The sequence below is a fragment of the Hordeum vulgare genome, unplaced genomic scaffold (genome assembly GCF_904849725.1).
Source record: "Hordeum vulgare subsp. vulgare unplaced genomic scaffold, MorexV3_pseudomolecules_assembly, whole genome shotgun sequence".
NCBI classification, from domain to species: domain Eukaryota; kingdom Viridiplantae; phylum Streptophyta; class Magnoliopsida; order Poales; family Poaceae; genus Hordeum; species Hordeum vulgare.
Window position 1 is genome coordinate 461,774 of NW_025422483.1, and position 14,418 is coordinate 476,191.

The 14,418-nt window shown below is 44.5% G+C and overlaps 1 protein-coding gene across 1 annotated transcript; it reads right to left on the minus strand.

Moving 5' to 3' along the window:
* Positions 1–11,838: 11,838 nt before the first annotated feature.
* Positions 11,839–13,995, minus strand: LOC123415187 (rust resistance kinase Lr10-like). The gene is made up of 3 exons (XM_045106709.1): positions 13,322–13,995; positions 13,058–13,111; positions 11,839–12,952 (listed from the first exon to the last, which is right to left on the minus strand). The coding sequence occupies exons 1-3, from the start codon at positions 13,993–13,995 to the stop codon at positions 11,839–11,841; spliced, it is 1,842 nt and encodes a 613-aa protein (XP_044962644.1).
* Positions 13,996–14,418: the final 423 nt, after the last annotated feature.

Consider the following 14,418-nt stretch of genomic DNA (forward strand, 5'->3'; position numbering starts at 1 on the left):
TCGTATGGTTGAATACGATCAGCATGAAGTTGCTCACCATGGTGACTAGTCCGTCTCACGTGATGATCGGACACGGGTTAGTCAACATGGATCATGTATCACTTAGATGACTAGAGGGATGTCGATTTAAGTGAGAGTTCATACTTAATTTGATTAAATGAACTTAATTGTCATGAACTTAGTCTAAAAGTTGTCTTTATAAATATTGTAGATGTCCAACGTCAACCTCAATTTCAACGCATTCCTAGAGAAAAACAAGCTGAAAGATGATGGTAGCAACTATGCGGACTGGGTTCGCAACTTGAAGCTCATCCTTGAAGCAGCTAAAAAGGCTTATGTCCTTAATGCGCCGCTAGGTGACCCTCCCGCTCCCGCAGCAGCCCAGGACATTCTGAACGTCTGGCAAACGCGGAGTGATGACTACTCTCTGGTCAGGTGTGGCATGTTATACAGTTTAGAAACGGGGCTCCAAAGGCGTTTTGCGGGGCGGATCGAGGGACGTGAGGACGTTCCACTATATCAATCGCGTTTCTTAACGCTTCTGTTGTGCGATCTACAAGGATACGTAGATCAGAAATCTCCTCTCATAGATGAACATCACCATGATAGGTATTGCGTGTGCGTAGGAAAATTTTTGTTTCCCATGCGACGTTCCCCAACAGTGGTATCAAAGCTAGGTTCATGCGTAGATGTTATCTCGAGTAGAACACAAAAGTTTTTGTGAGCGGTGATGTGCGATTTGCTGCCCTCCTTAGTCTTTTCTTGATTCCGCGGTATTGTTGGATCGAAGAGGCTCGGACCGACATTACTCGTACGCTTACGAGAGACTGGTTTCATTGCTACGAGCAACCCCGTTGCTCAAAGATGACCGGTGAGTGTCGGTTTCTCCAACTTTAGTTGAATCGGATTTGACCGAGGAGGTCCTTGGAGAGAGGTTAAATAGCAATTCATACATCTCCGTTGTGGTGTTTGCGTAAGTAAGATGTGATCCTACTAGATACCCATGGCAACCACGTAAAACATGCAACAACAATTAGAGGACGTCTAACTTGTTTTTGCAGGGTATGCTTGTGATGTGATATGGCCAACGACGTGATGTGATATATTGGATGTATGAGATGATCATGTTGTAATGGTTAATATCGACTTGCACGTCGATGGTACGGCAACCGGCAGGAGCCATAGGGTTGTCTTTAAACTAACGCTTGTGCTTGCAGATGCGTTTACTATATTACTAGGACGTAGCTTTAGTAGTAATAGCATGAGTAGCACGACAACCCCGATGGCGACACGTTGATGGAGATCATGGTGTGACACCGGTGACAAGAAGATCGTGCCGGTGCTTTGGTGATGGAGATCAAGAAGCACATGATGATGGCCATATCATGTCACTTATGAATTGCATGTGATGTTAATCCTTTATGCACCTTATCTTGCTTAGAACGACGGTAGCATTATGAGGTGATCTCTCACTAAAATTTCAAGACGAAATTGTGTTCTCCCCGACTATGCACCGTTGCTACAGTTCGTCGCTTCGAGACACCACGTGATGATCGGGTGTGATAGACTCAACGTTCACATACTACGGGTGCAAAACAGTTGCACACGCGGAACACTCGGTTTAAACTTGACGAGCCTAGCATGTGCAGACATGGCCTCGGAACACAAGAGACCGAAAGGTCGGGCATGAATTGTATAGTTCATATGATTAGCATAGAGATGCTTACCACTGAAACTATTCTCGCCTCACGTGATGATCGGACTTGAGATAGTGGATTTGGATCATGTACCACTCAAATGACTAGAGAGATGTACTTTTTGAGTGGGAGTTCTTAAGTAATATGATTCATTGAACTAATTGTCATGAACATAGTCTAATGGTCTTTGCAAATTACGATGTAGCTTGCGCTGTAGCTCTACTGTTTTTATATGTTCCTAGAGAAAATTTAGTTGAAAGTTGATAGTAGCAACTTTGCGGACCGAGTCTGTAAAACTGAGGATTGTCCTCATTGCTGCGCAGAAGGCTTATGTCCTTAATGCACCACTCGGTGTGCTGCACCTCGAGCGTCGTCTGTGGATGTTGTGAAACATCCGACATACACGTTTCTGATGACTACGCGATAGTTCAGTGCAAAACACTTAATGCTTAGAAGCAAGGCGCAGAAGACGTTTTGAAACGTCACGGAACATAAGAGATGTTCTAAAGAGATGAAATTGAGATTTCATGCTCGTGCCCTTGTTGAGAGGTATGAGACCTCCGACAAGATTCTTTGTCCATGAAGTGAAGGAGAAAAACTCAATCGTTGAGCGTGTGCTCAAATTGTCTGAGTACTACAATCGCTTAAATCAAGTGGGAGTTAATCTTCTAGATGAGATGGTGATGGTTCTCCAAAGTCACTGCCACCAAGCCGTGAGAGCTTCGTGATGAACTATAAACATATCAAGGATAGATACAATGATCCTTGAGCGATTCGTGATGCTTGACATTGCGAAAGTAGAAATCAAGAAGGAGCATCAATAGTTGATGGTTAGTAAAACCACTAAGTTTCAAGAAAGGCAAGGGCTAGAAGGGATACTTCGTGAAACGGCAAAACAGTTGCTGCACTAATGAAGAGACTCAAGATTAAACCCAAACCCGAGACTAAGTGCTTCTGTTATGAGGGGAACGGTCACTGAGGCGAAGCTACCCTAGATGCTTGGTAGAGAAGAAGGCTGGCAAAGTCGAAAGAAGTATATTGGATATACATGATGTTGATGTGTACTTTACTAGTACTCCTAGTAGCGCGAGGCTATTGGATACCGGTTCGGTTGCTAAGTGATTAGTAACACGAAATAAAAGCTACGGAATAAACGGAGACTAGCTAAAGGCGAGATGACGATACCTAAAGGCGAGATGACGATACGTGTTGGAAGTGTTTCCAAGGTTGATATGATCAAACATCGCACGCTCCCTCTATCATCGGGATTGGTGTTAAACCTAAATAATTGTTATTTGGTGCTTGCGTTAAGCATGAACATGATTGGATCGTGTTTGTTGCAATATGATTATTCATTTAAAGAGAATAATGGTTACTCTATTTGCTTGAATAATCACCTTCAAATGGTTTATTGAATCTCGATCGTAGTGTTACACATGTTCATGATATTGGTGCCAAAAGATACAAGGTAATGATGATAGTACCACCTACTTGTGGCACTGCCGCTTGAGTCGTGTTGGTATAAATTGCATGAAGAGGCTCTATACTGATGGATCTTTATACTCACTTGATTTTGAATCACTTGTGACATGCAAATCATACCACATGAGCAAGGCCTTGTTTTCATTGAGATGAGACAAGATAGTAACTTGTTGGAAGTAATACATTTTGATGTATGCAGTCCAATGGGTGCTGAGACACGCAGTGGATATCATTATGTTCTTACTTCAATGACGATTTGAGTAGATACATGAGTATTTACTTAATGAATCACAAGTCTGAAATATTGGAAAAGTTCAATTCTGTTTTAGAGTGAAGTTCGTCGTAACAAGAGGATAAACTGTCTACGATATGATCATAGAGATGAATATTGTGAGTTGCGAGTTTTGGTACACAGTTAAGACAATGTGAAAGTTGTTTCGCAATTCATGCCACCAAGAACACCATGGTGTGATGGTGTCATAGCCGCGACCTATTTGATATGGTGCATGCTATGATGTCTCTTATCGAATTACCACTATCATTTATGGGTTATGCATTAGAGACAACCGCATTCACTTTAAATAGGGCACCGCATAATTCCGTTGAGATGACACAATATAGACTGAGGTTTAGAGAAATCTAAGCTGTCGTTTCTTGAAAGTTTGGGGCTACGACACTTATGTGAAAAAGTTTCAGTCTGATAAGCTCAAACCCAAAGCGGATAAAATGCATCTTCATAGGATATCCAAAACAGTTGGGTACATCTCCTATCTCAGATCCGGAAGCAAGGTGTTTGTTTCTAGAAACGGGTTCTTTCTCGAGGAAAGGTTTCTCTCGAAAGAATTGAGTGGGAGGGTGATAGAACTTGATGAGGTTATTGAACCATCACTTCAACTAGTGTGTAGAAGGGCGCAGGAAGTTGTTCATGTGGCGCCTACACCAATTGAAGTGGAAGCTGATGATAGTGATCATTGAGCATCAGATCAAGTTACTACAAACCTCGTAGGTCGACAAGGTCGCGTACTACTACAGAGTGGTACGATAACCCTGTCTTGGAGGTCATGTTGTTGAACAACAATGAACCTACGAGTTGTGGAGAAGCAATGGTGGGCCCGGATTCCGACAAATGGCTGGAGGCCATGAAATCCGAGAGAGAATCCATGTGTAAAACAAAGTGTAGACTTTGGAAGAACTACTCGATGGTAGTAAGACTATTAAGTAAAGATGGATCTTTAAAAGGAAGACAGACGATGATGGTGATAAGTCACTATTAAGAAAAGCTCGACTTGTCGCAAAGATGTTTTCGACAAGATCAAAGAGTTGACTATGATGTGACTTTCTCACTCGTAGCGATGCTAAAAGTCAGTTGGAATTATGTTAGTAGTTGCTGCATTATTTGTGAAATATTGCACATAGGAAGTCAAAACATTGTTTCCTCGACGGTTTCCTTGAGGAAAGATTGTATGTGATACAATCAGAATGTTTTGTCGATCCTAAGGATACTAACAAGTATGCAAGCTCCAGCGATCCTTCAATGGACTGGTGCAAGTATCTTGGAGTTGGAATATACACTTTGATGAGATGATCAAAGATTTTGGGTATGTACAAGGTTTATGAGAAACTTGTATTTCCAAAGAAGTGAGTGGGTGCACTATAGAATTTCTGATAAGTATATGTGGTTGACATATTGTTGATCAGAAGTAATGTAGAAATTCTGTGAAGCATAAAAGGTTGTTTGAAAGGAGTTTTTCAAAGGAATACCTGGATTGAGCTACTTGAACGTTGAGCATCAAGATCTATGGAGATAGATCGAAACACTTAATAGAAGTTTCAACAAGATGCATGCCTTGACAAGTTTTTGAAGGAGTTCAAAATAGATCAGCAAAGAAGGAGTTCTTGACTGTGTTGTAAGGTGTGAATTTGAGTAGAACTCAAAACCCGACCACGACAGAATAAAGAGAATAGACGAAGGTCGTCTTCTATGCCTTGGCAGTAGACTCTAAAGTATGCCATGCTGAGTACCGCACCTGATGTGTGCCTTGCAGCAAGTCTGTTAAGAGGTACAGAGAGTGATCCAGGATTGAATCACTGATCAGCGATCAAAGTTATCCTTAGTAACTAAATGGACTAAGGAATTTTTCTCGATTATGGAGGTGGTTAAAGAGTTCGTCGTAAAGGGTTACGTCGATGCAAGCTTTGACACTAATCCGAATAACTATGAGTAGTGAAACGGATTCGTATATAGTAGAGTAGATAATTGGAGTATTTTTGAATAGCACGTAGTAGCAACATCTATAAGATGACATAAAGATTTGTAAAGCTCACTCGGATCTGAAAGGGTTCAGAACCGTCGACTAAAACCTCTCTCACAAGCAAGACGTGATCAAACCCTAGAACTGTGAGGGTGTTGGATTCGTTAGAATCACATAGTGATGTGGACTAGATTATTGACTCTAGTGCAAGTGGGAGACTGTTGGAAATATGCCCTAGAGGCAATAATAAATTAGTTATTATTATATTTATTTGTTCATGATAATCGTTTATTATCCATGCTATAATTGTATTGATTGGAAACACAATACTTGTGTGGATACATAGACAAAACACTATCCCTAATAAGCCTCTAGTTGACTAGCTCGTTGATCAAAGATGGTCAAGGTTTTCTGACCATAGGCAAGTGTTGTTACTTGATAACAGGATCATATCATTAGGAGAGTCATGTGATGGACTAGACCCAAACTAATAAACGTAGCATGTTGATCGTGTCATTTTGTTGCTACTGTTTTCTGCGTGTCAAGTATTTATTCCTATGACCATGAGATCATATAACTCGCTCGCACCAGTGACGGAGAGGTATCTCGGGGCCCACTCGGTAATACAACATCACACACAAGCCTTGCAAGCAATGTGACTTAGTGTAAGCCACAGGATCTTGTATTACGGAACGAGTAAAGAGACTTGCGGTAAACGAGATTGAAATAGGTATGCGGATACTGACGATCGAATCTCGGGCAAGTAACATACCGAAGGACAAAGGGAATGACATACGGGATTATATGAATCCTTGACACTGAGGTTCAACTGATAAGATCTTCGGAGAATATGTAGGATCCAATATGCGCATCAAGGTCCCGCTATTGGATATTGACCGAGGAGTCTCTTGGGTCATGTCTACATAGTTCTCGAACCCGCAGGGTCTGCACAATTAAGGTTCGACGTTGTTTTATGCGTATTTGAGTTATATGGTTGGTTACCGAATTTTGTTTGGAGTCCCGGATGAGATCACGGATGTCACGAGGGTTTCCGGAATGGTCCGGAGACTAAGATTGATATATAGGATGACCTCATTTGATTACCAGAAAGTTTTCGGCATTACCGGGAATGTACCGGGAGTGACGAATGGGTTCCGGATGTTCACCGGGGGGCAGCCCACCCCGGGGAAGCCCATAGGCCTTAGGGGTGCCGCACCAACCCTTAGTGGGCTGGTGGGCAAGCCCAAGAAGGCCCCTGCGTAGGAGAGAAAGAAAATGAAAGAGAAAAAAAGGGGGAAGTGGGAAAATAGAGAAGGACTCCACCTTCCAATCCTTGTTGGACTAGGATTGGAGGAGGAATCCTCCTCCCCCACTTCGGCCGACCCCTTGGGGCTCCTTGAGCCTCAAGGCAAGGTCCCTCCCCTCCCTACTATATATACTAAGGTATTAGGGCTGATTTGAGACAACTTTGCCACGGCAGCCCGACCACATACCTCCACGGTTTTTCCTCTAGATCGTATTTCTGCGAAGCTCGGCCGGAGCCCTGCTGAGATAGATCACCACCAACCTCCGGAGCGTCGTCACGCTGCCGGAGAACTCATCTACCTCTCCGTCTCTCTTGCTGGATCAAGAAGGCCGAGATCATCGTCGAGCTGTACGTGTGCTGAACGCGGAGGTGCCGTCTGTTCGGCACTAGATCGGAACGGATCGTGAGATGGATCGCAAGACGGTTCGTGCAAAGATCGCGAGATGGTTCGTGGGACGGATCTCGGGACGGATCGTGGGACGAATCGCAGGACGGTTCGTGGGATGGTTCGCGGGGCAGATCGAGGGACGTGAGGACGTTCCACTACATCAACCGCGTTTCTTAACGGTTCTGATGTGCGATCTACAAGGGTACGTAGATCGGAAATCCTCTCGTAGATGAACATCACCATGATAGGTATTGCGTGTGCGTAGGAAATTTTTGTTTCCCATGCGACGTTCCCCAACAAGATATGATGGCATGAATGCAATATCTATGCAATGACAGTCACAAGCATCCCAAAACATACAAACAACAAGATAATATAAACCTACACGAGATTCTAAACAAGTTTCATATAGGACACGATCAAAACGGAGCAATGGTTCAACAAATACAAGCTACGCAATAAATAGTCATAATCTGCCAAAAACAGCAACATGACATTTTCTACACCCCAAAACAACAAGCTACATAAACCTAAAATGCTCAAACAAGACATGAGGCAGTAGTGGTCAAGATGCACAACAACACCCTACTAAATACAACTAGCATGGAAGCATGGGTCACTAGGAAAAGAGCTCACAAAATGGCATCTCACACACAGTTTCGGACTTAGTGAAATATCAGTTTTTGACGGTGCAGATTCGATCTGAAGGCATATTGACAACAACAAAACTATATGCTACCGGGCACCAAATGGCACGAAAATCTACAGCATGCTAGAGAATCTTAAGGACTATAAATAACTTCATTGAACCAACCCCAAAGGAGTTGTAGATCACTAACAAAACTCCTGACAAGACAGCAACAAAATATTACAGATCTCAGACTTAGAAATATTTCAGCATCTCCAAATCAGCACTACTTTCTAGCATGTTGACAACAAGCAAACAACACCTAAACATGGATTTCTGTTACAACCAAAATTACCAGGGGCTAGCATGCATATCCAAGGGCATATCTCTAGTTCACAACTCATGCATATCACGCACGGAATAAATCCCGCAAAATAAACAAGAGGGCAACATGGCAAAATACCATGCACACTAATTTGCTCAAAAGACAAAAATAAATGCACATTTAAATTCTATGAATTGTTCTACCCCAAAAACATGTATAATATGTGAGGTTGAAAAATAAAACTAACGTCACACATATATGCGAGAATATGTTCTAAACACGACATAACAAACTAGCGACGGAACCTACATGCACAAATACAAACAACAACTCTAAAGTACATGGCAAAGGGTCCCAAACAACATAAACATTTTATCTATGGTATTTGAACAATCCGGACACGCACAAAAATATCCACGGAATATCTAACATATTAGGACAGCACGTAAAACTAGGCAAACTGCGGGTCAAACCACTCCAAACATGCATGCAAGTTGTAAAATATTATTCTACGCGAAAAACTACATGAGTAACATATATTACTCGCTCCGATCCGAAGCACGGTTTAGAAACTACGGGCATTTGAAAAACAGTTGTTAACCTGAAATAATAATTCGAAAACCTGATAAAAATCACTAATGGGCTGAATCTGATGGTGCTGGATAGCTAATGCACGCACGGGCGAGAAATACGACAAAGGGGGGGGAGGGGGAAGCTGCTCACCAGAGTGGGCTTCGACCCACGAGGCTTGGAGAGGAGGCAGGCCGGCTTGGAGGAGGCGCTTGGCCGGGGCACTGGCGGTTGGGAGGAGCTGGGCGGGACGAGGCGAGGTGCTGGCCCAGACGAGCGAGCTCCTCCTCGTGCTCGCTCCCGAGCGGGAGCCTCTGGAGGCGCGACGCATGTCACGCAGGTCGCGGCCTCCGGCGAGGCGGGAGGCGGGACACGACGACGCGGGGAAAAGGGGTTGCCGGACCGGATCTGGCCGAATCCGGCCGGTGGCGGCCTGAGGCGGCGGCGCAGCGAGGCTAGGGCCAGGCGGCGAGCTGCGATGGCCACGGGATCTGGCGAAGAGCGGGGCGGCTCGGCCCTTGGTCGGCGGCGGCTGCAGCAAGCTCCAGCGAGGCGATGGCACCGGGAAGACGCGGCGGCGGCTCGCCGGAGGGTGAGGCAACGGCGATGGGAGGCGCGGGATGCGAAGACGGCGGGGCTAGGCTGCAGCAGGCTCACGGGAGGCAGTGGCCTCGGGCCCAGATGGGCTCGGCGGGCCTGGCGGCTGGAAGGTGGGAGAGAGAAGGTGGGAGGCGGCTAGGGTTTTGGGGTGGCGCGGTAAACGAGGGGATTAGGGTCTAGCTGTCTATTTATAGACACGGGGCTAGGGTTATCCGAATCCGGCTCCGTTTTCGACCACGGGATCGCGATCGGACGGCCACGGACGCGGGAATGGCTAGGTGGGGCTGTGTAGAGTGGCTAGCCGGAGAGGAGAGGAAAAATGGACACCCGGCAACGTATTTTAAAACACCGAAAAACGTCCGATGAATAACCAAAGACGGTGCCGCTATGGTCGACCGTTCGGGTATCAGACGGACTCCGATTGCGACGAAATTTGGCATGCGGCCTATCTATATTAAAATAAGACCGCACGCCAAGTTTCAACCCAATCCGAAAATATTTTAAACACAGTTTTAAAAACAAGGTTTTGACGATGCCGCGGGCGCGTGCGAGTGTGGTTGGGCTCGAAACGGGCAACGACGAAAAACGGAGAGAACCGGCAACTAATAACGGATGCCAGTTTTGAAAACTGACGGCAACGGAGTGCCGATACAATGCAGATGATGTGCATGATGCAACGATGATGCGACAAATAAAATAATCGCACGACGACAACGGAAAGGAGGGGAATCTTCTGAAGCGTCGGTCTCGGGCTGTCACAGAGCAGCACGGTGCGATGTGGATATTCTCAGGCCAGGCCGCGAATTCGAGCCTCTCGCAAACACCTAAGGCCTTGTTTGGTTCGAGCCCAATCCACGTGTATCAGTAGGATTCTCGTCTCGATCCTCGTGTATCAGCCTAAACGGGGAATAGAATCCCGGTTGAGGCCCAAAGGCTTGTTTGGTTTAGCTGGGGCGTGGATGTTCCACAACTCAATAAACCCTGTTCCACTCTAATCCACGGTGGGAAAAGGAATCGCCCTCCATGCGACAATTCATTGGAGTAGCGAGAGGGATTGATGACATGATGGATGACAAACCAATCCACGCGCTGATCGGATCCACTAAGGGATTGATTCCCTGATAACCAAACAAAGCCTAAAAGAAACCACTCGCTTACCTTGCCAAAGAAAATTTCCAAGTCAAAAATCCACTAACTGGTTGTCCGCTTTTGCTTCCATTCTTTTCCTGTTGGAAGACTGCTTTTGCTTTATGTTCCCAAGTCAAAATTCACATCAATTATTCACAAAATTGACCGAAAGTTATACCCGATCTTTCCCTTCACACTGATGATGACGACGACGACGTCCATTTATTATTTATATGTGCAAGTCACGCTCAGCTCAAAACACCAAACATACAGCAATATGTCGCGAATTCCTCCATAATAATGAAGGAAGTGACTTGTGCAGCTACCACGTTATTCTTACCAACTGCTAACCCACGCATAATAATTCTTTAAACGTTTAAAAAATGCCACCAAAAGGAATCAACAATTTCAAATATACATGAGCAAGACTGACGCCATAGACCGGCAGGTCTTTCTCTTCCCAACTACGTACTCCCTCCGTCCCATATTATGAGATGCTTTTTGACACGACACTAATGTCAAAGAATGTTTTATATTATGGGACAGGGGGAGTACCGACAATGACATCCATTTTCTTGACAATAGTACGGCCGAGAATGACATACATTTGGAATTGGAATTTCTCCATGAAGATAGTGCACACCTCCATTTCAGCATCTCTTCTATGACTAAGGACTGAAGCTATCAGGTAGCGCGGTCCACTCCAGCATCTCTTCTATGACTAAACACTGACCGCTAACCCGGAACAGGTTGCCATCTCTTCTCTTTTATTTCATATATGATATATGTGAGAAATATACACACAAAAAAGGACAATTTGTGGATTTATAGTAACTATATAGACCCACAATTTTCTGTGCTTAATGTAACACACAAACGAAACAGTTCTCCATAAAATTTTACTAAAACACAATTTCCATCTAGATATGTTTTAAAAAAAATTGAAAAATCAAAATGGGGTTTTCGATCGAGCTCAGCAAGTCCAGGATCCATTTGGGTTTTTCTGAGCTGCGGTTCTCCATCTCCCCAACATCTGCCTAGTACGTGAAAACATGATTGCTTCCGCCAAATTTAAGTGAACATTTCATAGAGAATCAGCGCTTGGCTTCAGGAATATCTGGTGCTGATGGCCCAGCATTTCATCAAAACATCAAAACACAACAATAGTTCATAGAAAAGTTAAGCATAGCAGCAAACACAGATCTGACCAACAACCGCTGAAGCAAAATATCGTACTCCCTCCATTCCTAAATAGAGGTATACAATTATTTAGGTATGGAGGACTAGACTAGTTCTTTCCAACTACAATTATTTAGGTATGAGGAAGTATACAACAAGGCTTGAACATACTAGCTTGAGTACACAACATAGGAAACACAGCACATTATTTAATACTCGATATAACTACAGCCATAGTTTTGTTTCCTCGTGAGGTAAGTGCATCACTTCATCGTACATTTTGTCACACACCAATATTTTCACTCATATCCTCCTGAGAGATTTCAGTCAACTCGGACGACAAGTGGTAAATATTCTCGGTATGGGCATGCCCTTCATCACAGAAGAATGGCCTGGAAGGCATCTGCAATGCATCAGCGACGCCTTCAAGCATCTCTATAACCTCACTCATCGTCGGCCTATCATGAGACTTCATCTGAATGCACCAAAGTCCAACAATACACAGCTTCCTCTCTAGCTCGTGCATCTCAGTATCAACTTGAGCAGATATCTCACCAACATTGTCTTGTTGAGCTAGCCGGCCATACACCCACGATGGGTAGTACGCTTGGCTCGAGCTTGCCGCATTTGGATCAGCATTCCTTCTTCCTCCAGCCATCTCCAGCAGCAGCATCCCAAAGCTGTAAACATCGGACTTGCTCGATACGACGCCGAAGCTACGAGATATCATCTCAGGAGCTATGTACCCAATTGTTCCTCTTAGGGCTCTCGATGGCACAAAACTGTTGTCCCTTGGGTATAGTTTGGCGAGACCGAAATCAGCAACTTTGGGGACAAAATTGTTGTCGAGAAGGATGTTGTGGGGCTTGATGTCGAAGTGGAGAATTTGCATCTCACAACCCTGATGCAGGTAGTCGATGCCCTTGGCAATGCCCAAAGCTATCTCGGCAAGCTTATCCCAAGAAAAACTCCTCTCAGATGAGAAGATGTACCTGTCGAGAGAACCTCGAGGCATGTACTCGTAGACAAGCGCTTGCCTCATTTCCTCTGGGCAAAACCCCAGTAAACGCACCACATTAACATGGTGGATCCTGCCAATGGTTGAAACTTCACTGATAAAATCTTCTCCATTACAGTTGGATTTACCGTCTAGCATCTTGACTGCGATGTGAACATTGCCTGGCAACAACACACCCTTAAATACAGAGCCATAGCCTCCCTGCCCCAGCTTATCTCTGAAATGGCTAGTGACAGCGGTGATGTCGGTGTAGGCGTACCTCGTCGGACCAATCATTTGCTGCATTCGGAGGAACTTGTCGACCGCATCAATTGTTATTCTTGTTTTCCAATACTTGTAGGCTAGGAAAATCAACATAGCCAGTGGTGCCAATATGAACCTGCATAGCGCTGAATAAACACAAGTTTATATAGGGTTTAGTGGGTACATGATTGTGTAGATGTGTTGATGAAAACTGCGATAGAGAGCACAAATTCAGAATTACCAGCCAGCCACTTCCAAATCCAGTAGACGGTTATTATGACTACACTTAGAAATGGTGGAAATCCAATGACATCAAGTGCGCACCGCAAGAAAAGTGCATCACCTAAAAGACTGATGACGATACGTAACTTGATGCCTTCTTTACTCGAGACTGGTACCTCATGGAAGGGCCTGCAATAACATTCGGTAATACAATAACATTCGGTAATACAATAAAAGAATGGACCACAAGTAGAACCCTGAACCCAGAACTCACCAAAAACTCTCTATTAGGCATTGCTTGATGCTCTCCCTGGGATAAGGAAACCGAACAGCAAATCCTATCCTCATAGATTTCACAACATCTTCATAACTTGCATTTTCTAGCGTCCGACCATCCCAAGGTCGAGGAGTCACAGCCAAGTACCCACACGAAGGTTCAAGATACTCGATGTATGTAGATCCGTGGCCAGTTAGCACGTAAACAAAAGAATCGTTGGTGCTTAGGCAAGCAACAGGCATGTATGTACCAGTGCCCTTTACTTCCTGAGAGCATTTTACAAAGCAAGCCCGACTATGTACAAGAGGTCTCAATTCGATTTCCATGTTGTTGGGTGGGTTTGGAGGATTCCACCGAGGTAGAGGGCAGCTGTTGTGTAAATCCAAGTCGGCATCAACAACCCAGAAGGAAGAATTCCTGTTGTTGATGCCAGACACATAGTATGTCGCATCGCCGATGTGAATCATAGCCTTGGTATCACTGCAAACCAGCTCGTAAGATTGATAGCCGCAGCCAGGTGGATCACTTGCCTGACGAAATGGAGACGATACATTTGCAAGAGGGCCGCACGAGAAAGAAGGACAATCAGGCTGATGGTGCCGGCCTTCTGCCTGATATGCAGCAAGGACTGCAAGCACATAGAAGATAGTTAAGGCCCTGAGAGCAGCGGGCATCGCCATAGCAGACTGGTTCACAGAAGCACAAAAGTGCAGATGAATGGCTAAATAAGGGAGTGGCTGTCAAAGTTCGAAACAGAATTCCAAAGGAGGGTGCCAACTAGTGCCTCTACATGACTGTGATGTTGCTGACTAGGAGACTTAGCTATTTGGTGCCAATAAAGTTGGGTAATTACATACCAACTACGAGATTGTGATTTTCTTGACTCCACCTCTTGATTAACCGGAAGAGTCCAAGTGTACTACTGCAGCATCTTTTACTGGTCCAATCCTGTCCTACTCACAAACGTGGAATTCCAGTGCCCTAAGACAATGACAAATAGCAGGGATCAAAAAATGCCAAATAAGAAAATATCATTCAACTGAGATATTGATTACCAGTTAGCAATTATGTCAGAATAAAGCTGATTCAATTCCTTATTTTTA